Consider the following 26,800-nt stretch of genomic DNA (forward strand, 5'->3'; position numbering starts at 1 on the left):
AAAAAAAAAAAAAAAAAAATATATATATATATATATATATATATATATCCTATCTCATTTTTAAAAATATTTTTTTATTGTTTAATTAAAAAAAATATTTTGGGGGGGCACACCACACGGCATGTAAGATCTGTTTCCTTACCAGGGGTCGAACCCACGCCCCCTGCATTGGAAGCATGGAGTCTTAACCGCTGGACCATCAGGGAAGTCTCTAGCCTATCTCTCTCTCTCTCTCTCTCTCTCTCTCTCTTTTAAATAAATAAATAAATTTATTTATTTATTTATTTTTTGCCTGCGATGGGTCTTTGTTGTGGTGCGTGGGCTTCTCATTGCAGTGGCTTCTCTTTTTGTGGAGCATAGGTTCTAGGCGCGCGGGCTTCAGTAGTTGTGGTGCACGGGCTTAGTTGCTCTGCAGCATGTGGGATCTTCCCAGACCAGGGCTCAAACCCGTGTCGCCTGCATTGGCAGGCTGATTCTTAACCACTGCGCCACCAGGGAAGTCCCCTGTCATTTTTAATGGCCATATAATGTGCTGAAAATGACCATCCTGATTTTTATAACCTTTTTCATATTGACAGACATTTACAGACTCTCCAACTTTTCACAAAGTAGTTTTCCTAATAATAATGAAAATTTATAGTGAAGGTGGCAAGTGACTTAATCTTTTTTTCCATAATAAATGTGAAGCTATTCAAAGTTATTTCTGTAATAATACTACTTTTGCTTGTATTCCAATATTTTTTTAAAAGGTACCAGTGGTTAATAGTTGTGGCACTTTATTTCTCTGAAAAATATTTCTGGGTTTTATGAAAACATAGGTACTCCCATGAGAGTATGTTGAGCAAATGAGTATTCTTTGTTTTAATGGGAAAAAGTTGAGAGCTGCTGTTTTGTTGTAGTAAATGTACTGATTTATTAAACTGTTTTCGTGTTGTTGCATATTTATTGACAACAGATTCTTGACCTGGCAATGCTTTTCATCATCTATAGCACCAACACTCAGACAAAGAAGTACATTGAGAGAGTGCTAAGAAATAAGATTCGATCTGGCTGCTTTCAAGAACAGCTGCTACAGAGCACATTCTATATTCATTACTTGGTAAGTGTCAGAGAATCAGATAGCATCAGTCTTAAAATTTTAGAAAGGTCGTTTTAACCTTTCCTACCCAGTGTGGGAATGATGACACCACCGGCTTTGCTGGGTGTAGATATTTGGCAGGGAGCTCAGTATATTTCAAAACATAGTAGGATTATTACTTACCTTGATTGAGACATTATAATGTTAATCAAATCAAACTAAGATCGGTTTTCATCTTTTTAGCAAAAAAGTCACAAAATTGGTTTATGTTGAACTTACTAGACTCAAACCCTGAATTCTTTTTTTATAGGAAATATTGCACTTCAGGTCTTCTAACGACATATTTATATAACTTTATTTTTAACCTAGAATAGAAAACTTTACAGCTCCCTTATAAAATGTCATCTTAGTTTCAGCCCATTGTTCAAGCCCGTTGAGACTTTTGAATCTTAATTTTATGTTAATCATTTTAATTGTCTAGCTTTCTATGATCTGCAACTTTGATAAACTTGCCTTCTGTATCCTGTTTTAAGTAGTTTCTAAAAACCCCTGAGTATAACAGGATCAGAGGAATGCTAATAGAGATATAATTTTGTATCTATTGAACCATCACTATTTAGCCATTCAACACTATGACCCTGAGATGGTCATTCCTGTTGAAATATAAACCATTTGAATTGGAATTTTATAATCTAGGAATGGTGTTTTCCAGGTGAATATTCAGGATATTAATAGTGTATATACCTTCTTAGAAAACTGGATGAACCACGGGTTTAGGACCTCACTTAGGAACTAATGAGAATATGTAGCTGCGTCTTAAGACTTTATATTTATGGGCTTCCCTGGTGGCACAGTGGTTAAGGATCCACTTGCCAATGCAGGGGACACGGGTTCGAGCCCTGGTCCAGGAAGATCCCACATGCCACGGAGCAACTAAACCCGTGCGCCACAACTATGGAGCCTGTGCTCTAGAACCAGCAAGCCACAGCTACTGATGCCTTCGCGCCTAGAGCCCGAGCTCCACAGCAAGAGAAGCCACCACAATGAGAAGCCTGCACACCACGACAAAGAGTAGCCTCCGCTCGCTGCAACTAGAGAAAGCCTGTGCGCAGCAACAAAGACCCAATGCAGCCATAGATACGTACATATATACATACATACATACGTACATAAATAGACTTTATATTTAGGAATGGATTTAAAGTTTGTATTATTTTATCTTATAGTTCTTTCTGTGCTTATTTCTGCTATGATACATGTTTTGGGCTATAATTTTGCATAGGGCAGAAACCATATATAATTTTTATTGCATTTTCCTCAGTAAAGCATTATACCCATTTCAGTGCTTAATTTAAGCTTTTTTTTTAAATTGTGATGATATCAGTAAAGAAACTGGACTTATTAACTCATTATTTATTCTGGTTCCATTAATGTCCACCTACTACCTTCTTGGTAGGACATGATCAATTCTCCTCTTGATGTTCTTTAAAAGAAATCAGTTTAATTAGCATTGAACCTTATAGACTGATTTCAAATCATAACCAAGGCAGAGGAGACCTGCTATATCCCCAGGGAGGCAGTATGGTTAAGTGAGGAAATTGGGATTTAGAAGATCTGGATTCTAGTTCCAAACTGGGCAGATAGGAACAGATTACCAGCTATTAGGCTTGTGGTTTAACTTCCTTGAGCTTACAGGTCAATTCTTACCCGTACGTTGAATCTCACTGATCCTGAGAGAAACTCAGAATGGTGAAGGATTATTCTGAGTAAAACAAAGATTAAAGTTCCTTAAGTTAAAATGAGAATTGGGGAGAACTCTGCCATCTTAATAGGGTTAGCAGTAGCAACTCTAGATGCTGTGATAACTAAGTTTCTCCCACAGCTTCATTTCTCTCTGCTCTTCCCTCCTCAAGGTTCTTAAGGATATTTGTCCATCCATTTTGTCACTGGCGCAGAGTTTGTTGCACTCCCTAGACCAGAGCATAATTTTGTTTGGCAGTCTCCTATACAAATATGCATTTAACTTTTTGGACACTTACTGCCAGCAGGTATGTTGAAATGTTTATTTTGGGAAGGAGGGAACAGGGAAAAGGAAAGAAATGCAATTCCAGGTGACTTGCATGTGATCTGATGTTTTTATTTCTTCTTGTTTGGAAGGCATTGAAGGAGAAAGAACTCTGAACTGGGAGTTGGGAAAACTTAATTCTAGTCCTAGTCTCAAAATGAGATTGGACTTGAGGGTCTAACTCTGTATTTTGAGCTTTAAAATTCTCTGAGTCTAAAATAAGGTCCAGCTCCAGTCAGCTTCAAACAAACATTGGCTTAAAAGGCTGGGGTTATCGTGCAATTTTCACAGTACAGTAATGGCAGTTTTAAACTTAGCTCTAAATAATCAACTGCCAGTTGATCCTGGAGTTGTTCTCTAGAAAAAAGTGGTGGAAAAGAAATGAAGGAGAAATGCCTGAGGGCCTAACCCTGTTCCCATGAACACGGGACACCAAATTTAGTAGCACATATCCAGTCAGGGAGGGCTGTACTTATTGAAAGTGATTATGAAAACAAAGAACAAAGTGTCTTATTTTGTATTGTTTATGTATGCTATACCTTTATTAACAACATTAAAGCACATTTGAATGGAACTTTTAAAAATGAAGACAAAATTTTTAAAATTTAAAACAGAACTATAGACTCAGCTGGCATGAGATAGCTACTGCACTTGAGAAAACCATGTGACTCAGTGTGGAGCAGCAGTATAAAGGAAAGGGAGAATGACGTCTAAAACTTTTGGAGGGAGTCATCTTAATGTCGTAGAGGCAACATCATGACCCATGTTTACTTGAAACATACAAGTCTAACTTGTAAAAAACCTTTAGCTCCTTGAGTGCCACCTTTTCAGTAAATTTCAATAGATTAAGTACAACAACAACTTAATGGGTAATATTTAACCCATATGAGAAAAAGAAAAAGACTACGCCACGGAGCAAAATCAGGAGGGTTTCGACAGTGCTCACTGGTAAATTATGGGAAATAAGTGAAGACGGGATGGTAGTGTTGTTAGAGTAACATAATCCTAAACCTCCTGAATCTAACATTAATAAAAACTGGTTAATAGAGTTAGATGATGGGATTGGGTGGGTTGGGATTTTAACCAAGTTGAGATTGGAATGACCTCTGGCATGAACCTCTTTAGATGACCATACCATATTTTAGCTTCACACTGTCCTGTTGACTCTTCTCTGTATAGGAAGTGATTGGTGCCCTGGTGACCCATATCTGCAGTGGGAACGAAGCTGAAGTTGATACTGCATTGGATGTCCTCCTAGATTTGGTAGTTCTAAACCCATCTGCTATGAGGCTGAATGCTGTCTTTGTGAAGGTATCTAGTCCTACCATTGACAAACTGAATCATTATTTTTTCTTGCATATATTTGAGAGGTGCGTGATACCTATGTTAGTTAACAGCAATTTATTTTGTACTCTAGATATTGAGCACTGTAATTGGTAGAAGCAGGTGATAATGGAGGTGAGGGTGATGGGGCAAATAATAGAAAAAATAACTCATCTATCTTTGTATTAATTCATTCAGTGAATACTTGTTTTTACCTAACCATGTGCCAGGCTCTATTCTGGGTGCTGTGGATATAAAAGTTAGTCTTTGCCTTTGATGATAGAAAGTAAGACACATAAGTAAGTCACTATAAATACATGATGAATTCTCTTAATAACGTGACATAGATATACCAGAGCAGGAATAAGTAACTGGAGAAGTCTTTAAAGAAGAAATAACATTGGAGTGATTCTTGAAGGATAGAGATTTGACAAGAAAAAGTAAGGGAAGTACATCTAGGCAGAGAACAGTTTGAACAGAAGCAAATTGGCACCACCCACTTCCATGGTGTGCCTGAGGGATGACAGGTAGATTAGCATGGTTGGCGGATAGGATAAGGTGAGCGCTGGTGGTAGATGAGGACATAGGACAGGGCCAGATTATGAAGGATCTTAAATACTATGCTAAAGAGTTGCAACTGTATTTTATGGACAAGAGAGGGCTTGTTACAAGTTTTTTTTGTTTGTTTGTTTTTTATTTATTTATTTTTAGTGCGTCGGGTCTTCGTTGCTGCACGTGGGCTTTCTCTTCATTACTGTGTGTGGGCTTCTCATTGTGGTGGCTTCTCTTGTTGCGGAGCACGGGCTCTAGGCGTGCGGGCTTCAATAGTTGTGGCTCGTGGGCTCTAGAGCGCAGGCTCAGTAGCTGTAGCGCACGGGCTTAGTTGCTGTGCGGCATGTGGGATCTTCCTGGACCAGGGATCGAACCCGTGTCCACTGCATTGGCAGGTGAATTCTTAACCACTGCCCCACCAGGGAAGTCCCTTGTTGCAGGTTTTTAATGCGGGTTTGACATAATCAAGTCTGGGCTTTGAAAGATAACTATGTAGGCCCTGTTATCCCCATTTTACAGATGAGAAAACTGAGGCTTTGCCCAAGGTCAAAAAGTAAGTAGTTCCCCTGTGACTCTTTCCGTATCTATAGAGGATGAATAAGTAATTCATGGAGTAGAAGCTGAGAAATAAGGTCAGAGACATAACTTTTGGCAGAATATTGTTTTCACTAAGAAAAAGGGAAGTGTGGAGAAAAAGAATTGGAGGAGGGGCTGCCCTGGTGGTGCAGTGGTTGAGAGTCCGCCTGCCAATGCAGGGGACACGGGTTCGTGCCCCGGTCCGGGAAGATCCCACGTGCCGTGGAGCGGCTGGGCCCGTGAGCCATGGCCGCTGAGCCTGTGCATCCAGAGCCTGTGCTCCGCAACAGGAGAGGCCACAACAGTGAGAGGCCGGCGTACCACAAAAGAAAAGGGGAACTAGGAGGAGGTAGGTTAGCATGACTAAGCAGAACATCAACCCTTTGGGCTCTGAGCATAGTTTTAGAGAACTGGAGCTTTTGTGTAACAGATGCTTCGCTATCTGTGTGTGCCTCTTATGAGGATTTTAATTTTTTTATTTAAAGGAAAAAAATGTTACTTGCTAATCTCATCATTGGCATTTTTTTCTCGCAGGGCATTCTAGACTATCTGGATAATATGTCACCACAGCAAATACGAAAACTCTTCTATATTCTCAGCACATTGGCGTTTAGCAAACAGCATGAAGCCAGCAGTCACATCCAGGTAAGAGGCAGTGTGTTGAGAAAGAATCTTTTAAACCTCTTCAATTGAAATTTGCTGAACAAAATTACTGCAGCCTGTGTAGTGGTAGAAATAGAGTACATAGCTGTAGTCCTAGCATTTGTTTATTCTTTTCTTACTACAAACATTAGGTGTCTACTGTGTGCCAAGCACTGAGATGATAGGTATATATTAGACCTTCTGCCCTCAAGGAGCTTAGTCTGTTAGGGTGAAAATGAGTCTGTAATCAGCTAATTATGAAACTGAGTAAGAAAAGCCACTCAGTTACTGTAGTGAGTGCCACGGGGACACAGGGAATTCCCTTGTTCCCTAAGGAACATCTCCATCTAATGTGAACTCCGTCTGGTCCTGCTCTCATTTGTGGGCATCATTCACTGAAAAAGCCAGGCAAAAGAACTAAAGATTAGGTTGGAATCATAACTCATAGCTCTTTTATATCTTTAGTGCCACCTTGTGGCAGTAATCCATACTGGCCTGTGACTTTGAACAACCAACACTTTTTTTTTTAACTAAAAACACTTTTTTTTTTAACTAAAATTGGCAGGGTAATATTCACGCATGGTACAAAATTCAGAAGGTATAGAAAGGTAGTGAAAGATGTCTCCTCCCTTTCAGTCCTCTAGGCATCTGGTTCTCTAAAGGCAATTGCTGTTAATAGCTTATGGCTTTCTGAGATGTTCTGAGAATTAACAAATTTGTATTTACTTGTATACCTATATTCCACAGCTTACCCTCTTGTTCTGTGTCTTGCTTGTTTCATTTAGCAGTACAGTTTGACGATTTCTTCATGTCAGTAATAATAGAACTACATCATTATTTTATTTTATTTTAATTAATTAATTTATTTATGGCTGCGTTGGGTCTTCGTTGCTGCGTGCAGGCTTTCTCTAGTTGTGGCAAGCGGGGGCTGCTCTTCGTTGCAGTGCACGGGCTTCTCAGGGCAGTGGCTTCTCTTGTTGTGGAGCACGGGCTCTAGGCGCACGGGCTTCAGTAGTTGTGGCACATGGGCTTAGTAGTTGTGGTGCACGGGCTTAGTTGCTCCACAGCATGTGGGATCTTCCTGGACCAGGGCTCAAACCTGTGTCCCCTGCCTTGGCAGGTGGTTTCTTAACCACTGTGCCACCAGGGAAGCCCTATTTTATTTTTTAATTGTGGTAAAATATACGTAAGATGAATTTTACTATTTTAACCAATTTTAAGTGTACAACTCAGTGACATTAAGTACATTGACAGTGTTGTGCAACCACTAGCATTATCCATCTCCAGAACTTTTTCATCATCCCGAACACAAACTCTGTCCCCATTAAGCAATAACTCCTCATTCCCTTTCTCTACACCCTGGTAACCTCTAATATACTTCTATGAATTTGCATCATCTAGGTACTTCATTTAAATAGAGTCGTACAATATTTATCCTTTTGTGTCTGGCTTATTTCACTTAGCATAATGTGTTCACGGTTCCTCCACGTTGTAGGATATCTCAGGACTTTATTCCTCTTTATGGCTGATAGTGTTCCATTGTATGTATAGACTGCAAGTAGTTTATCCATTCACCCATTGATGGATATTGGCTTTTTTCCATCTTCTGGCTGTTTTGAATAATGCTGCTATGAACACTGATGTACAGGTATCTCTTTGAGTCCCTGTTTTCACTTCTCTTGGGTACATACCTAGGAGTGGAATTTCTGAGTCATGTAATGATTCTGTGTTTAACATTTTGAGGAACCACTAAACTGTTTTCCACAGTGGGTGTACCATTTTACATTCCCATGAACAGTAGAGGGTTCCAATTTTTCCATATCCTTACCAACACTTATTTTCTATTTTTTATGTTTAACTATCCTACCGTTTGAAAAGTGGTATCTCATTGTGGTTTTGATTTTCATTTCCCAGATGACTAATGATGTTGAGCATCTTGCTGTGTGCTTATTGGTCCTTGTATATCTTCTTTGGAAAAAGTCTATTCAAGTCCTTTGCTCACTTTTTTTTTTTCTTACTTTTTAAATGGGTTATTTTTTGTTGTTGACGTATAGGAGTTCTTTACATACTCTGGATATTAATCCCTAATCAGATATATGATTTGCAGATTTTTTCCTCCCGTTCTATGGATTGTATTTTAATCTTGATAGTGTTCTTTGGTGTAGTTTTGATGAAGTCCAACCAATCTATTTTTTTCCTTTTGTTACTGGTGCTTTTGGTGTCATACTTTTAAAAAACTGCCAAATTTGAAGTCATGAAAAATCTCCCCTATGATTTCTTCTCAGAGTTTTAGTTTTAGCTCTTAAATTTAAATCATTGATTCACTTTGAGTTAATTTTTAAATATGGTATAAGATAAGGGTTCAACTTCATTTTTTTTAAACAAACCAGTTTTTATTTTATTTATTTATTTATTTTGGTTGTGCCGGGTCTTAGTTGCGGCACACGGGATCCTCATCGCAGCGTGCGGGATCCTTAGTTGTGGCATGTGGACTTCTTAGTTGCAGCATGAGGACTTCTCAGTTGCAGCATGAGGACTCTTAGTTTTGGCATACGAACTTCTAGTTGCGGCATGCCTACGGGATCCAGTTCCCTGACCAGGGATCGAACCTGGGCCCCCTGCATTTGAAACGCAGAGTCTTACCCACCGGTCCACCAGGGAAGTCCCACAACTTCATTTTTGTGTGTGTAGGTATCCAGTTTTTTCTAGTACCTTTTGTTGAAAAGACTCTTTTTCCATTGAGTGGTCTGGGCACCTTTGTGGACAATCAATTGACCATATGTGTGAGGGTTTATTTCTAGGATCTATTCTATCTCTTGGTCTAAATGTGTGTCCTTATGCTGGTAGCACACTTTTTCTTTTTTTTTTTCACACTTTTGATTACTGTAATTTGTAGTACTTTTGAAATTGGGAAGTGTGAGCCCTCCAAATTTGTTCTTTTTCAACATTGTTGTTTTTTTTTAATTCTATTTCTTATATTTAGTTTTTGGCTGCATTGGGTCTTTGTTGCTGCGTGCGAGCTTTCTCTAGTTGCAGTGAGCAGGGGCTACTCTTCGTTGTGGTGTGCGGGCTTCTCATTGTGGTGGCTTCTGTTACTGTGGCTCTAGGTGTGTGGGCTTCAGTAGTTGTGGCTTGCAGGCTCAGTAGTTGTGGTGCATGGGCTTAGTTGCTCCACGGCATGTGGGATCTTCCCAGACCAGGGATCAAACCCATGTCCCCTGCACTGGCAGGTGGATTCTTAACCGCTGCGCCACCAGGGAAGTCCCTTGAGACAGTTTTGGCTATTTGGGGTCTCTTGAAATTCCATATGAATTTTAGTATGGGTTTTTCTATTTCTGTAAAAAATGCCGTTGGTATTTTAATAAGGATTACATTGAATGAGCATATTATCATCTTAACAATGTTCAGTCTTCCATTCCATGAACATGGGATATCTTTCCATTTATTTAGGTCTTCTTTAATTTCTTTCAGCAATGTTATGCAGTTTTTAATGTATAAGTCTTTTGCCTCCTTGGTTAAATTTATTCCTAAGTACTTTTTTCTGTTTGATTACTTCTGCCTGATCAGCCAACAACATTATGATAATTTACATTATCTATATCAAGCAACTATCACAACGGTAACAATAATAGTTGTTATTATTGAATGTCTACCATATGTTGGGCCCTGTCCTTGGAATTTTTCGTAATTTGTCTCTGATCCTTGAAAAACCTTTCCCATTTTATAGATGAAAAAAATTGAGACTCAGAAAGATGAAATGACTCACCAAAGACCACACAGTTAGTAAATGATAGAACCCTTGCTATTCTACGTTTTTTGGCTCTAATATTCGTAGGCTCTTTTGCTGTACCATTCCAACATCTTCATCTTTATCATTGTTTCCTTGTAGGATGACATGCACCTGGTGATACGAAAACAGCTCTCTAGCACCATGTTCAAGTACAAGCTCATTGGTATTATTGGTGCTGTCACTATGGCTGGCATCATAGCGGCAGACAGGTATGCATGGAAATTCTGATTTCTGTGGCTCATGGTCAATTAATCAAGTTGCTGTCTTACAAAATAAATTGTTACATTGTGTAGACATCATTGTAACAGAAGACATTAAAACCATAATAAGAGAAGTGAGCAAATGTTTGTTGCCACTTTTCCATGTTGCAGCTTGTGGGATCTTTCGTTGCCGCACGTGGGATCTTTCATTGCGGTGTGTGAACTCTTCATTGTGGCGCGTGGGCCTCTCTCTAGTTGTGGTGCGTGGGCTACAGAGTATGCGGGCTCTCTAGTTGTGGTGCACAGGTTCCAGAGTGTGCGTGCTCAGTAGTTGCAGCATGTGGGCTCTCTGGGTGTGGCGCATGGGCTCTAGAGCGCACGGGCTTAGTTGCCCTGTGGCATTTGGGATCCTAGTTCCCCAACCAGGAATCGAACCCCGTCCCCTGCATTGGAAGGCAGATTCTTAATCACTGGACCACCAGGGAAGTCCCCTATGTTCCTTCTAATTTTGACTGTATATACTACATATAATTTTTACAGAATTGCGATCACAGTCATTACATTCTGATGGTTTAAAACTAGGGATAGCTAAGAAATTAAGTTCTAGAAGTGTTTCTAAAAAAGGGATACCCTGATCTCCCTGGGATGCATTCTTCTGCATCTGCTCCAGTCCTGGGCACTAGACAATACAGGTTTCTCCACTGCTGTGTTATTCCTGTCTGGAACACCATGTTTGATATAAATAAAGTCTTCCTGTGGATTTTTCCCCCTTTGTACTTTGATGCCACAATTGTAACACCTAAAAGAAGCTTGGGGCTTGATAAGTTGTTACCATTGCAAAATGAGATTGGAATTTAGTTCATGCTTCTTGGAAATGATTTGTCATGATTTCCTGGCACCTCAGGAAACATCCTTAGAGTCATCATTAGTAATCCGTAGAGGGTGCATAGTATACTGGTTAAAAGTTCATTCTCTGGAGCCATACTGCTTGCCTGGGGTGAAATACTGGCTCCGTTATTTATTAGTTGAATGATCTTGGGTAAGTTACTTTACCTCTCTGTACCTTTGTATTCTCACATCTGTGAAATAAAGATATTAATAGTATTTACTTCATGGAGTTGTTGAGAGCATTAAATAGAACAAGGCCGAGTGCTTGCCCCTATGATTTTTACTAATTTAATGTATCCTTAAAAAAGTCTAAGGTAACCATTGTTTGCTGTAATCCACATTTTGTATGGTCTAAATAAATACTTGGGGACTTGCTTGGTGCTCCAGTGGTTAAGACTCCATGCTCCCAATGTAGGGGGCCTGGGTTCCATCCCTGGTCAGGGAACCAGATCCCGCATGCTGCATCAAAGACCCAGTGCAGCTAAATAAATAAATATTTTAAAAACAAACAAACTTGTCTGTGCTTTCATGCACTTTTATCTCCACCCCAATCCCAAGGAAGGCACATTTCTTAAATTTATTGCCAGTTGTTACAAAATATTACAAAAATGGGTCTAAAATAATGTTTTTAGAAGTAGATCTTCCAGTTTGACCCCAGGGAGAGGAGACCTCAGCAGTGAACATTGTACACAGGTAAGTTCTTGTCGTGTAGTTGGATATGTTTATGAGTAATTGAGGAATTGCTTCTGCTCACTGTCACCTTGCCAGAAAGAAGGCTTTTTTTTCCAAAATATGTTTTCCTGAACTCATAGCTTTTGTAATTTGTACCACTCTTTTGTCCTTTAGAATCCACTGGCTTGGGTTGTATTTTAGTTCTGTATCTGTGTAATCTTCCTAATTAATTTGTAAATTCCTAGAGAGCCAAAAAGGTGGGTCATGTTTGAGAGTAGCAGATTGACTGGAGCATAGGGACAAGTAAGTGTGTAATTGGAGAGTTGGAGATAAAGCTAGTTTGGAGATAGAAAACAGAGAGCTCTGAATGTGAATCAAGACATTTTGATTTAAGTTTTACACAGAGGTAGTCCTTAAGGGTTTCTTAGCATAGAAATGGCATAATCCAAGCTTCGCTTTAGAGAAATCAATCAGGTTCATGTGTCTGATGGATTGGAAAAGAGATGAGATTCAAAAGAGATGGATTGGTCAGGAGGCTTAGGAAAAACCTCAGGTGAGAGGTGGTGGTAAGAGCTTTGCCAGTGAAATCGGAAAGGGAAAAACTTACTACTGAATGGGGTGAATGGTGTTTAACTAGGAAGCACTGGCATCCCAAGGGCTGGACGGTTCTTTCTCTTCGACTGCTCCAGGTAACCTCCTTGCTACAGTTGGTTCATTCCTGCAGTGAGCAGTCTCCTCAGGCCTCTGCACTTTATTATGATGAATTTGCCAACCTGATCCAAGGCAGAAAGCTGGCTCCACAAGTGCTGGTATGTCCAGGTATCTTTTCTTAAAGCAATGAAGCATGAGGGCTGCTTTACTATACATTCTTCAAACCCTTCTCTCTGTTGTGCTGCAAAAATAAAAAGATCTTCCTGTGAGCTCTCCCATATTCTAATTGGGAAGGCTGTTCTGACGCACTTGGCCCCAGGCCTCTCCTCTGAGGCCTCCTTCACATAATAAAAATAAGGGATGAGGATGATAAACATGTGGTTAATGATGTTGTTGAAAGCCACCCTCTATTCTGTGCCAAGCACTGTGTTAAGCATTTTTCATGTATTATGTCTATTCTACATCAGAATGATGAGGTATGTATTATTGTTATTTTCTTTTCAGAAATGAGGAAACAGAAGCTTTAGAAAGGTTAATAGTTTATTTAGGGCTTTATAGCACATATACCCTGGTCTACCCAGCCTTTTTTGTTTGTTTGTTTCCTAAAGGAATGGGCTGGGCAGACCATCTTTAATGATTTCCAGGATGCCTTTGTGGTGGACATCTGTGCTGTTCCAGAAGGGTAAGTACCGTTTACCCACTGACATGGTTGTACTGGTAAAGAAATTGTGTCAGAAAAAAAAAAAGAAATTATGTCAGTTATGTCAATTGCTGGTGCAAACCTCAGAATGTCTTGACCTCAGCCAAGTCCAGCCCACTCCCACAACTTCCCTCCTCCCAACCCCAGTACCCCAGCACCCCCAGCTCCAGGATTGCTACAAGATTCCCCACTTGTTCTTTCTCCTCTTTCTCACGTCTCCTCATAACAGGAGATTAGTTTGTTCTAGTGGTTTCTCCCATAGACTTGCCATACCCTTGAATTGCGGTATCAGATTCTGGGTTCTCTCCACAGTGACTATCCATTTCCCGTGAAAGCTCTCTACGGACTAGAAGACTATGATAGTTGTGATGGGATTGCCATCAACCTCCTGCCACTGTTGTTCTCTCGGGACTTTGTGAAAGATGGGGGTAGACTGACTTCGCAGGAATCAGACCAAAAGTCAGTACACTTTTTCTTCTCTAAAACCTCTGTTGGTATTTTGAATGTTCATGGGGAATGCCGCAGTTCATGCAGTCTCTTGAGAACTTGATTGAAAAGGATTTCTCCCAAGACAGGTGGTATGTGGATGGGTTCCTAAGAATGGCGCAGACTCCTTGTTTTCTCCCAGACCCTGGGTTTGGGATTTGCATTGAGTCATGGCAGCCAACAGATATTCTGTGAGGCTGCTTTTGTTTCTGTTCCTTTTTCCCACCCATGAACGTGTTTGTCTATCTCTGCCACTCTTAACACCCTCCTTTCGTCTTATCTCTGCTTCCTCCTAACACATGGACATTCAGTCTACTTACCTCTGTCTTCCTCCAATTCAGTTCATTATTTATTTGGTGAGCCTCCATTATATTCCTTATTATATGTTCTTAAAAGTAGACATTTATTTTGGGCAAACCTCCTTAATTATAAGGTTGGGCTCCCTATAAACATGGACTAATGTGTCTATAAACCGTGGTCTAAAAATGGATTTTTCCTTCCCAGATTGGTTTCTCCGTTGTGCCTGGCTCCCTACTTCCGGTTACTGAGACTTTGTGTGGACAGACAACATAATGGAAACTTGGAGGAGATTGATGGTTTATTAGGTATAGGATGAAGTTATCAGATCCTTTCTTCTTTGTAACCTTTCTTTGGTAAACTTAGGGAAGAGGCAGACTGATACATGTGTGTGGGGGAAGGAATTTTTTAATTTCACAGAGACTTTTAGATTATATTTATTGACTGCTGCATGATATGGAAGTATTTTTGAGACTAATCAAAGCTTGACCTTCAAATACTAGTTAAAGGGGAAAGTAAGTAGAAGGAGAGCTAGCTCTAGGGGCAGCATCCATGTTCTGTTGACTTGAACTAAAGGGGATTAGAAATGTTTGTCCTTCTCTTTCAGACTGTCCTATATTCCTCACTGACCTGGAGCCTGGAGAGAGACTGGAGTCCATGTCTGTTAAAGAGCGTTCATTCATATGTTCACTCATATTTCTTACTCTCAACTGGTTCCGAGAGGTGAGCAGAGTGACTAGGACAATTCACTTACTGTCCTTAGTTTCTCTTGAAAGGAAACTGTTTTCTTGGTTCCACGAGGCTCCTTAAAAATTCTTCACCAACCACTAACCCCTGTGTGTTTCTGCAGAGGTTGTATCCTACCCTTCCCTAATCATATGCACCTCCTGATGCAGCGAAATCAAAATACTTAGAATTCACTTACTGTTGCCCATGCTTTACTACCTCCAAGCCTTTTCACGGTAATCTACTTCTGCCTGGGATAACTTCACCTTCACCACTGTGAAAATACTGTTCCTCCTTACATCACTATGCACTTAATGTTTCAATTTAGTGAGATCAAGTGAATGATAGTTTTCTCTTTCCTTTACAATATGTTTGTGCTTAATGAAATGCACAATCGTAATGAAATATAATGAAAATGAAATGCAGAAAATGATGGTAACACCTTACATCTATATCACACTTCCTTTCTCATGCATATTATTTCTGAGAATGTTTATTCACTTGAAATATCTCTTCTTATCCTGACAACTATATTATGATGTAGGGGGGATGGATATTATTATCCTCGTTTTACACATATGGATTTGCAGGTACAGAGAGTTCAAAGTCATTAAAATTTATCAAACACATGTGCCAAATGCTGGGCTAGTTTCTTTATTCACACTTAATCCATACGACTGCATTCCAGTTGTATAGCTGAAGAAATAAAAGCTCAGAAAGGTTAAAGACTTGGCCAAGGTCACACAACTAGTAAGTAGCAGACTAGGATCTGTTTCACTGAAGTGTATACTTTCTGGCTATTGTGTTGTTCCACCTTATTACTTAACTAGAAATAAGTAGAACCAGGATTAGAAGTTAGATCTCCTCTCTTGGCCCAGAGCTTTTTCTTTACAGTGCCTTGCTGAGAACACTTTGACATTTCTCACTAGACTCACAGATGCTGTCACCAAACAACTCTTTTAGCTCTTGCTGAATAACGCAAACAAGGTTAAAATCTGAACAGTTCACAGTGTGAGAATATAATTTTTACTTCCACAGGTTGTAAATGCCTTCTGTCGGCAAACGTTACCCGAGATAAAAGTGAAGGTGCTCACCCGGTTAAAGCACATTGTAGAGCTGCAGCAACTCCTGGAAAAGCACTTGGCAGGTGAGGGAAGGGTCCTATATTGTAGCCCTGCTGGGCAGTGGTGAGGAGATAGCAGAGTTAGCTTTTAAGCCAGACTCAACGATAGCTGCCCCTGACTCGTGGGACAAGAAGATGGTTGCTCAACAAAAATTTTAAAAAATGAGTACATCAGACTTCCCTGGTGGTGCAGTGGTTAAGAATCCGCCTGCCAAAGCAGGGGACACGGGTTCGAGCCCTGGTCCAGGAAGATCCCACATGCCATGGAGCAGCTAAGCCCTTGTGCCACAACTACTGAGCCTGTGCTCTAGAGTCCGCGAGCCACAACTGCTGAGCCTGCATGCCACACCTACTGAAGCCCACGCCTAGAGCCCATGCTCCACAACAAGAGAAGCCACCACAATGAGAAGCCCGTGCACTGCAACGAAAAGTAGCCCTCGCTCACCGCAACTAGAGAAAGCCCACATGCAGCAACAAAGACCCGACACAGCCAAAAATAAAGAAAGAAAGAAAGAAAATTTAAAAAAAAAAAAAAAAAGAATACATCCATTTTCCTCCCATTGTTATCTCCAGGAAACCTTGGTGTTTAATACAAGATATAAAACATTGGTTGGGCTTTTTGTAAATTACATTGCTTCTTTGGATGTCAAACTTCCAGTGCCCTTTGCCTTCTTGAACATCATTATGAATCAGGAATACAGCTGAGAGGCCTCTTAATACCTTCTGGCCATTAAGAAAACTTGTCATTTTAGAGTGCTAGCTTTGGGACTTCCCTGGTGGTCCAGTGGGTAAGACTCCCTGCTCCCAATGCAGGGGGCCCAGATTTGATCCCTGGTCAGGGAGCTAGATCCCACATGCATACTGCAACTAAGAAGCCCACATGACACAACTAGGAGGTCCGCTTGCTGCAGCGAAGATCCAGTGTGCTGCAACTAAGACTCGGCGCAGCCAAAAGTAATTAATAAATAAATAAATAAAAATAAAGTGCTAGTTTGATTCTCTGGGGAGAACATGGAGCCTCCCTCAGGCTCTCATCTAAATAATTGTGTGTAAAACAAACTGCTGTGTGACCAAATATTGCTAATATCTTTAGATTTTAAATGTAAGTTAATTTATTTTTAGTTCTTATCTGCTTGGATGTTTTATATTGGTAAAATGGTTTTACGTTGATTGATCATAATCAATTAATATGATATTCCTGTAAGTTATCTTTGGCTATTTTACTATGCCAAAATGATTAACGTCAGATGACCTGAATGCATCTTACAGGCAGTCAGCCATGCTTGGTAGTTCTGGAAACTAGTTTTTAGCTAATCGGGTGATTAGCATTCAAGTCTAATAGTGGTATATGGTTGGTATACATTGAGCTTCCTGCTGTTTGTTTCAGTCACTCCAGACTATGTTCCTCCCCTTGCAAACTTTGACTTGGAAACTTCAGAAGTAACACCTCATACCAGTACTGCTGTTTCAGCAAAAATCAGAATACAAGGAAATTTAGGTGAGTATGCTCTTTTCTTCTTATTCTGTGTCTCCCTATGTGCCATGTTGAATTCACTTAGAGGTTATGTGCATCAAGGCATCAGTAATTGGAGAGATTATATAATTGAACCCTTTCTTTGGCATGGTTATCAATGAACTATAATTTAGGGTTATAAAATTACCTCCTGTCTCTAGGTAGTCTTCAGCAGGTTGTTTCTTGAAGGCAGTGATATTTAGTAAACATGATTATTGATTATTTGAGTCACTTTTCTCTTGAAACATAAGGAGGAAGGAAACGAAAAGCAGATGGCAACAAAACATCCTCCCCTGACCCACTTTCAAAGGAGGATAATTCAGAATGCGACCCCGCACCATCTGATAGGAGCCAGCTGGAAAAGGTATTGGAATGACTGGTATCTATGAAGGTGTGTGACAGCCCAGTGAGATTAACAAAGGGCCAGCATTATCCTATGCATTTTACAGAGAGAGAAAGATGAGGGAAAAGAGAGGAGAACAAATTCCCCTAGGCCTTGGAGTGGCCCTCTCAGCAGCAGAGTTTGGGTTAGACTCCAAACATTTATCACTACCACACACTGTTTTTCTAATTATTTTCTTGATTGTATTACTCCCTTTTTTGCACCCCAGGAGTACTTTGAATTCTCTCTTGTAGCAATTAGCAAATTCTGTCTTTGTATGTAGTTCAAGATATACTTCTTTTAGCCTGTTTCTTCTTCGGATCCCAGATTATCTCTTTCTCAATGAATTTAGATAACATGAAATGCTTAGTACAGTTTCTTTCTTTTTTTTTTTTGCGGTACACGGGCCTCTCACTGTTGTGGCCTCTCCCGTTGCGGAGCACAGGCTCCGGACGCGCAGGCTCAGCGGCCATGGCTCACGGGCCCAGCCGCTCCGCGGCATGTGGGATCTTCCCGGACCGGGGCACGAACCCGTGTCCCCTGCATCGGCAGGCGGACTCTCAACCACTGCGCCACCAGGGAAGCCCATTAGTATAGTTTCTTAATACAGATACTTAATAGTATTGATAATTACATTTAATAGATGAGGAAACTAAGATCCAGAGAGGATAGGTGACTTGTGTAAAGTTACACAGTTAATAAGTGCTTGAGCAAGGATTTGAAGCCAAATCTTTCTGGCCCCTAAGCTCATAGTTTTCTGTACCACACCATAGTGCCTTCATTTGTCTATATTCATCCCTAAGTGGAAACAAACTGAGTATCGATGTGTGACCTATATCCCAATAGTACAATACGTGATCTGTTTCAGGAATACTTAGGGACTTTGGTAAAAGGAAGTTGGTAAAAGGATGTGATGAACTGTAACTTTTTACATAAAATAAATGCACAATTGCATTTTGAAATGTTCATTTAAAGTTAGATTAATATAGAAACCTTATTCTATTGGTTTCTGGTACTTTCCTCCCAGGAGTTCAGAGGGAAAGAAGAAAAGACATCAGTATCATTACAGAATTACCACGCTTTTTTCCGAGAACTGGACCTTGAGGTCTTCTCTATTCTGCATTGTGGGCTCGTGGCCAAGTTCATCTTAGATACTGAAATGCACACTGAAGTAAGTGACAGAGCTGAGATCCCAGAACTTAATCTTATTTCAGAAAGTTCCTCAGCTGTATTCCTATTTCCAAAAGAAAACCATGACCCTGGGAGAAGTTGGACTCTGGCTTCCAAAGCCTTTATATGTGCAAGTGTGGATGAATAATCATCCTCATCATCTTGATGTTTATAAATCTAAATTTTTTTATAGTGCATTAGGTATTACAAAAGATCATGCTAATGATGTGATCCTTACTTTACGTTACTAATAATAACCTATTTAGATTACTTTTGTGGAGCAACACTGTTGTGATTTATAGTTACACAATGCTCTTTTCACTTTTTCGTGACATTTGTTCAGTATCCATGAGATGTTTGTTGAGGCCTTTTTTGTTTTTGATGCAAATCTAGATATTGGCAATTCAGTATTACATAAGCATGATGCTTGCCTTCAGATAGCTTATAATCTAATAAAGGAAGGAGACAACTAGCAGTACATGCTATATTGATGGTCTGAACCAAGTACCAGTGAAACTGAGGAGAGAATGGTATTTATAATGAAGTTGGAAGTAGAAGACATTTACACAAGGAAGGTACCTTTTGGTATGGGATTTCACCAGAGAGTGGAGTTTTTCCAGGTTAAAAAAATTTTTTTGAGAAAATGCATGGATTTTTACCATAGATTTTTCAAGAATGTAAGCTCCTTCAAAATAGAGTATTTTTTTTTTCAGTCTTTCTGCGTCAGCCTGTACTTGGAGATTCTCCATAGCTGTATGTTGAGTGAAAAGTTTGAAGTGAGACTGCTTGACCCATTCTACTTATGGTAGTGTAATATAGTTATAAGGATCCTGCCCAGACTTAATAGTAGCAAAATATTAGGTGAAAGAAAATATGAAAGAATTACTTAATGAACAGAGAAAAGCAAAATTCCCTTTAATTAGTCATTTTTTTTGTCCCAAGTTACTTAGGAAATGCATCACGGGTCCATAGGTGGAAGGATACACCAGAGGCATTTATTTCTAGAGCAAAAGTGTGTCTTCTAAAACTATACTGCCTCATTCCCATTTAATAATTCTAAATTTTGTTTTACTTAAGAAGTGCATGACTTTTTGATTTGTTGACAGAGCAGTACAGCCATTTATATGAGGTGGGGCAGAATTTCCCCCTTTTTTGGTAATGGTCAGATGCTTCACCCATTGTAAAGAGTAAACATGAAATGTGTCCCCCAGAAAGATGGCTAGGACACTCTGGGAATTACTCTTTCCTTCCTCCTTGTGATAGGCTACAGAAGTTGTGCAGCTTCAGCCCCCTGAGCTGCTTTTCTTGCTGGAAGATCTCGTCCAGAAGCTGGAGAACATGCTAACACCTTCTGTGACCAGGAGAGTCCCCTTCCTCAAGGTTAGTACAGGCAGGAGCACAGGCCCTGGCCTCTGGATTTGGAAACAAGGAGGTCTTAGTAGTGAGTAAGTTGTCACTTTCTCTGGTATTGTTTTTGGGTAGCATGGTGGTAGCCCCGTTGCCAGCCCACGTTCATCTTGCTTTAGAAAGGAACTCTGAAACAGAGAAGACAGAAAAGCCACCCAAAACAGAAAATGTATTTCTAAATGCTCTGAGCATTCCTGAATCCTGTTCTTTGCTTGGGTTTTGGTTTTAAAACCCTCCCAAACTAAGCCCTTGCCCAAGCCTCAGCATAGTAGTCGGCTGTCTAGAGAAGTCCAGAATCTCGAGTGTGTATCTAATGGACAGATGCACGTAGCCTCTGGGGAAGCAGTGGGATGACACAAACGACAAAATGTGTAAGTTTTAGGTGTAAACATTTAAAATTAGTATATCCAGTTACTTGATCCTTTCTTCTTATACTTAGTATTTGCTGTACATTCTTATCAGCCTAAATGATTTCTATTTTCATGTGAGTTTTATCTCATTAGTAATTTTGGGTCTATACTTCTCAAACACTGTCTGTACTCTCTAAAAGCCAATCTCTTGGTTATTTGAAGATTGAGTGAGTTCCCTCTGTCAAAATATATCCCTAATTTCTTCTGTCCATTCTACCTGGTAGCACAAGGTTTGGTTAAACTCTATAATAAACTCTTAGTTTCAGAGAAGCTATCCAACAGTTCCTTCCCTCGTAACTCTGAATTTATTATAGAGCAAAGGAAACCGGAATATTGGATTCTCACATCTCCACCAGAGATCTGCCTCAGAAATCGCTCATAGTGTTGTTCAACTGCTGAGCCCCATGTGTAACCATCTGGAGAACATTCACAACTATTTTCAGGTCAGAAGCCTATCTTATCATTATAGAGACTTAGAAATCGCTTAATGAACAAGAGATTTCATTTTTGGCTGAGAAATGAAGGAGAATGAGGGCAATTGCTGAAGCAACCGTCTTAAAAGCATTTTTCCCTTGTAGTGCTTAACTGCTAAGAATCATGGTGTAGTTGATGGACCAGGAATTAAAGGTCAGGAGTACCACATAATGTCTTCCTGCTATCAGAGGCTACTGCAGATTTTACATGGACTTTTTGCTTGGTGAGTATGTGGCAAGTACAGTAGGTAGAGATAATCAAGTATGTCCTTGCTTCTACTTGACAGTCACCAAGGCACTGAGGTATAGAAAAGAAGGAAAGGGCTCCAAAATTTTATGTAAATATGATGCTTATTCTTTCTGTAGTGTTTTTGTCTGCATCATTTCATTTGGTCTTGCACGCTCTGTGTCTTATGGAGTCACTATTATTAACTCATCTGAAAATCAGATGACTTGCTCTTGGCTAACCTGTAACAAATCTGGCCGTCTGATTCTTAGTGAGTTTGCTGTGGCAACCTTTCCCTAATAGCACCAGAGAGACTGTCAGTTAAGAAGTTGTTATTAAACAAGTTGTAGATAAATTCCAGATTATGAGGTAAAGAGCTGAAGGCTGTGTAAGCTGGGGTGTTTAGGGATGCCTTCATGAAATCATGGGACTTCATGGGGCCCTTGGAGGGTAGATGGCTTTTTGGGAAGTAAAGGAAGAAACTGGAAAGCATGGCATGGACAAAAGTAGAAACGAGGGAGGTGTGTCCTTTAAATGCCTTTGTTTCTCAGGGCTGGGTCCTGGCCTCTCTGTTCTCATTATACAGGTTTCCTGGGCAGTCTCACCCAAGCTTAAATTCGTGCTAAAATTTAACTTCTGAGCTACAGGCATTTATCTCCAACTGCCTACTCAGCACCCCGTTATAGATATGTCATTGACACCTCAGACTCATCACATCCAAAACAAGTGTTTCTTCCTTCCCACCTCTCCTTCAGCTTTCCCTGGCTAGATAGATGGCGCCACCAGTTGTTGAGCCAGAAACCAGGAGTTATTCTTTGTTCCTTCCTCTGCTGTCTACCCTTTCTTTCTCCCAAGCCTGATCACAGAATCCTGCTGAGTTTGTATTCTAGATAACACCTAAATGACCACCTGTCCTCTCCTCCTCCACTGCTTCCAGACTTCTGTCGTCTCTCACTAGGACTGGATTAGTTTCACAGTTGGTCTCTCTGCCTCCAGCTGTCCTCTTTCAGTCCCTTCCTCACACAGCAGTTAAAGCGATCTTCCCAACACAAACCCGATCTTATCCTAGCGCAACTTTGGCTTCTGATTGCCGTTAGATTTCTCTTGAGTTCAAACTCTTTTACCCAGCTTCTAAGGCCTTTTATTATCTGACTCCTGCTATTCTACTCACTGTCTTGCACTCTGCCCTCCAGCTATACTGAATTAATTTCAGCACCCTGTATAGCTTTTACCTGGAAGGCTCCACACGTACCCATCCTTCTACCAGGATCCTCACCCTCCTTGATCCCCAGTCTTTTCTAACTCACCCCTGAGATCTGGATTTAAGCTGTACTTCCTCAGGGGCATCTTCCTTGACGCTTAGGCCAGGTAAGTCTCCTTTCTAGCTCTCTTATCCCCACTTCTTTCCTAATACTCTCATGATAAAACTGATCACATTTTATTATAATTACTTGTTGATCTGTCTTCCCTGCTGGACTGTGAGCTCCATGAAGGCAGAGACCAGCCATTGTCATATCCTCAGTACTTAAAAACAGTGCCTGACAAAGGATTTGAACAGATGCTGAAACAAGGAGAGAAATGGATGGCAAATAAACACATGCAAAGATATTCAGCAGTATTAGTTGTTAAGGAAATGCAAGTAAAAATCACAGAATGGCTAAATTAAAAAGATTTACCTCGCCAGGTGTTGGCAAGGATGTAGAGTAACTGGAGCTCTCACATGCTGCTGGTGCAACTGTACAATGGTACACCCACTTCTGAAAACTGTTTGGCAGTTCCTTAAAAAGTTAGATATACACCTACCATACAACCCAGCCATTTCATTCCTAGTATTTATCCGAGAGAAATGAAAACGTGTCTACACAAAGGCTTGTGAATGAATGTTTATTACAGCTTTATTTGTAATAGCCCCAAACTGGAAACAATTCAAATGCCCATCAAATAGTTAACAGATAAACAAATTGTGGTATGTTGATGTGGTAGAATACTACATTGCAACGACATGGATGAAAAAAGAATTATAGTGAAGAAAAACCAAGACCGTAAGAGTATGTAGTATTTGATTCTATTTATATAAAATTCTAGAAGAAGCATATAATTTTGTAGTGACAGAAAACAGTTCAGTGGTTGCCTCGCATTGGGCGGGAGGATGGAAGGAGGGATGGATTACAAAGGAATACGAGGAAACTTTTGGGGGTAATAGATATGTTTATTATTTTCAGTGCCGTAGTGGTTTCATGGGTTTATATATAAGTCAGCTGATCAAATTCAGCATTTTAAATACATGCATTTTATTGTGTGTCAATTATACTTTAATAAAGCCATCCCCACCCCCCACCTCCCCCCCTGAAAAACCTGCAGCCCATAAGAGGCCCTCAGAATTCATTTGTGGAAAGGAAGAGAGGCTACCACTGGTGATGTGGAAATGTTTCTAGAGGAGTGCAAGATCTAGGGGGTCAGATTGTGCTGGGCCTTGAAGGTCAGGCAGAAGAATTTGAGTGTTGTCCAGGGAAGCAATTTTGGAGTTTCATGATCACAGCCATGATATAGTGAAAGCAGTGTTTTATGAAAATCCTTTTGGCAGCAGCATGCAGGACAAAGGGATTGGAAAGGCAACCAAAAAGACCAGTCAAAAGATGTTGACATGATCTGTGCATGGGATGATGATAAGGGCCTGGCCTAGAGTGATGGCCTTGGCTTGGAAAGGAAGGGACAATAGGAAAGATAATCTGAAGATAGAATTGTCAAGACTTGACTTAATACAGAAGAAGGAATAAGTTCTTTGCTGAACATCTACCATGGATTAGACATGGATTTAAGCAATTTCACAAAGTTATTCCTGTTTTTTTGGAGAAGACTAATAGTTAGCTCTAAAATGTAAAGAATGAAGGAGAGCTTTGTTTGCCTTGAAAATAATCCTACGAGGACTGTTAGGTCCTTAAGGAAAGACTTTTTCAGATACACTTCAACTTCTAGTCTGAGACAGCAGTGACTGAATTTAGCACTTGAGTACTTCAGTTCTCCTTTTTCTCCTGTTTTATCGATGGTACAGACTGGAGGCCAGGATCCTCAACTGCTGTCCACGTAATCTTCCTGAAACTGAGCTAAACTACCTTTCCTTGACTTTCCCTTAGGAACGGATTTTTTCAACCTGAAAATATTAATTTACTATACTCAGCCCTTGAGGTCCTTACTAACCGACTGAAGCCGGGAGAGCCTGACCAAGCTTTGGAGGAGCTGCTTAGGTGGGTCAGACCACATATCCCTGAGTGTTGTCCCAAGAAACTCCTAGGAATAAGATTGGCCTGATTTCTTGGAGATAACTTGGTATTTTCAGTGACTTTTCCTCATTTATGTGAGCTTTCTCACGTGTGTATTCAGATATATCCTGAAGCATTAGAAACTGTTGAATTAATCAAACAAAATCCTTATGCACCCTTCATCCTGTAAAGTTCGCCCTTTTCAGATAATGTTGATGAAAGCACTGGCCATCTGTAGTCAACTCTTGATTATCCAGGGACCTACTCTGTCTCCTAGTAGGGTTGGGTAATTAGGTAGCAGTTAGTTACCACTGATTACCTGTCCATTTCCCTCATCTTGGAAGAAAAGGAGCCTAGGCCGAGGGCACAGGAGGTGAGAAAGAGCTCTAAGGGGCACAGCTTCCAGCCTCTACCCCAGCTTCAACCAGAGCACCTTGGTCTTTCCCTTACCTCCCCTGATAGCCTAGGCCATCACTGGGTCCACAGTCAGTGCTTGTCATTCCTGCCTATAGAGCCTTATTTCATTTTCAATACAGTACTTTTAAATTTGTTTGAATTCCTTCCCACCAATCAATCAGGAGTTGACTCTAGTTTTATTTCACCTACAGTTTTGGATTAATTGTGACTCACATCTGCCATTACTTCAGAGCATTGAAAGCTAGCCATTTATGGTACATTTATTAGAAGCTCTGCTTTCTCTGCTCTATCATTTCCTTGCACTTTGTCCCTATGAGCCCAGAATTTAAACATTATTCTCAGTGTGTTGCATAATGCCTTAAAGAGCAAGTAATTTATTCTACACTGAGAATAATGTAGTCAGCATGGCCTATGCTAGCATTTGGGTATCTTGGCATACATGACCTCTTCAAGGCCAGCATTCCATCCACTGAGCTCTGGCCTCCATGCCCTAACTTTCTTTATACAAAGTTATAGTCTCTGTAAGGTCTTGAAAGAAGGTTCTACTAAAGCCCCTGCAAATGAGGAGGATTCTGATTAGACCATCAAGCATTTAAGTGGACTGGGATAACTCATGGATTTAGACACATCTGTAATACTTGTGGTGTTGTTTTTTATTTTTTTTCTTGTCTCCTTACAGCCAGAGCTTCCATTACTTGCAGAATTTCCATCTCAGCATTCCCAGTTTCCAGTGTGCTCTTTATCTCATCAAACTTTTGATGGTCATTTTGGAGAAATCTACAGCTCCTACTCAGAACAAAGGAAAAATTGGTGATGGGCCATATCCTCTTTTTTCTTTCATGAATAGACTTGTAAACTTAGGGCTTCCTAGGACCTTGTAAATTTTATAAGCAAATCTGTCCATAACTCTGGATGTGCTCTCTTGCTATATATACCAAGAAAGACATTTTTCCAGAAGGAGCTATGTCTGATCTCTGCTGACATTGATTGGACTGAGTGTGGTTAGTTCAGTTGGCTAGATTTTGTTTGGCTTTTGTTTATGTCCTTTTTTTTTTTTTTTTTTTTTTTTTAAAGCTTAGCTCAGCTCTCAACTCCTTTTTTTTTTTTTCTTTTTTTTTTTTTTTTTTTTTTTAACCCCTTAAGTATCTGAGACATTTGACTGAAAGACATAAACCATGAAGTTAATAAAATGGGAGAGAGAGGAGAAATCAGAATTAAGTGTAAAGAAAGGTTTGGCCCCATCCCTGATCTTTTTCTTTCTTTCTTTCCTCCTTTTATTTTTTTAAAATTTTTATTTATTTATTTTTGGCTGCGTCGGGTCTTAGTTGTGGCACGCAGGATATTTCATTGCAGCGCGCGGGCTTCTCTCTAGTTGTGGCGTGAGGGCTTTTCTCTAGTTGTGGTGTGCGGGCTTAGTTGCCCCGTGGCATGTGGGATCTTAGTTCCCCGACCAGGGATCGAACCGGCGTCCTCTACATTGCAAGATGGATTCTTAATCGCTGGACCACCAGGGAAGTCCCCCTGATCTTTTTCTGTAACTATCTTTTTTTTTTTTTTTCTTTAACTGTCTTTTGACATAGCTCTTGGAATGCATCTCACTGATACAACTTAATTGGCAGCACAGACAGAAAGCAAGGAGAACATGCAAAACAAACCTTTATTATTCCCTGTTGTTTAAAAGGGGAGGGTTTGGTATGAATCTAGGAAGCAGCCACTGCTTGTTGGCCTGCCAGGGAGGAGCTGAGATGGACTTCCCACTGCCCAGCGGCATTC

General features: G+C 40.2%; 1 protein-coding gene across 1 annotated transcript in view; it reads left to right on the top strand.

Annotated features, from left to right (window-relative positions):
- Nucleotides 1-26,800, top strand: part of FANCD2 (FA complementation group D2) — a 53,846-nt gene that overhangs the window by 16,995 nt on the left and 10,051 nt on the right. Inside the window, exons 14-33 of the mRNA XM_007451541.1 lie at nt 956-1,099; nt 2,992-3,126; nt 4,323-4,454; nt 6,129-6,239; nt 10,126-10,235; nt 11,747-11,807; nt 12,476-12,595; nt 13,046-13,119; nt 13,450-13,596; nt 14,128-14,228; nt 14,528-14,643; nt 15,685-15,793; nt 17,157-17,267; nt 17,537-17,646; nt 18,692-18,835; nt 20,098-20,214; nt 20,966-21,094; nt 21,230-21,348; nt 24,485-24,595; nt 25,707-25,837. Of these exons, the coding sequence (XP_007451603.1) occupies nt 956-1,099; nt 2,992-3,126; nt 4,323-4,454; nt 6,129-6,239; nt 10,126-10,235; nt 11,747-11,807; nt 12,476-12,595; nt 13,046-13,119; nt 13,450-13,596; nt 14,128-14,228; nt 14,528-14,643; nt 15,685-15,793; nt 17,157-17,267; nt 17,537-17,646; nt 18,692-18,835; nt 20,098-20,214; nt 20,966-21,094; nt 21,230-21,348; nt 24,485-24,595; nt 25,707-25,837 (2,332 nt within the window). The remainder of the gene's footprint in view (nt 1-955; nt 1,100-2,991; nt 3,127-4,322; nt 4,455-6,128; nt 6,240-10,125; nt 10,236-11,746; nt 11,808-12,475; nt 12,596-13,045; nt 13,120-13,449; nt 13,597-14,127; nt 14,229-14,527; nt 14,644-15,684; nt 15,794-17,156; nt 17,268-17,536; nt 17,647-18,691; nt 18,836-20,097; nt 20,215-20,965; nt 21,095-21,229; nt 21,349-24,484; nt 24,596-25,706; nt 25,838-26,800) is intronic.

This window comes from Lipotes vexillifer, unplaced genomic scaffold (genome assembly GCF_000442215.2).
Source record: "Lipotes vexillifer unplaced genomic scaffold, Lipotes_vexillifer_v1.1 scaffold261, whole genome shotgun sequence".
Taxonomy (NCBI): Eukaryota; Metazoa; Chordata; class Mammalia; order Artiodactyla; family Lipotidae; genus Lipotes; species Lipotes vexillifer.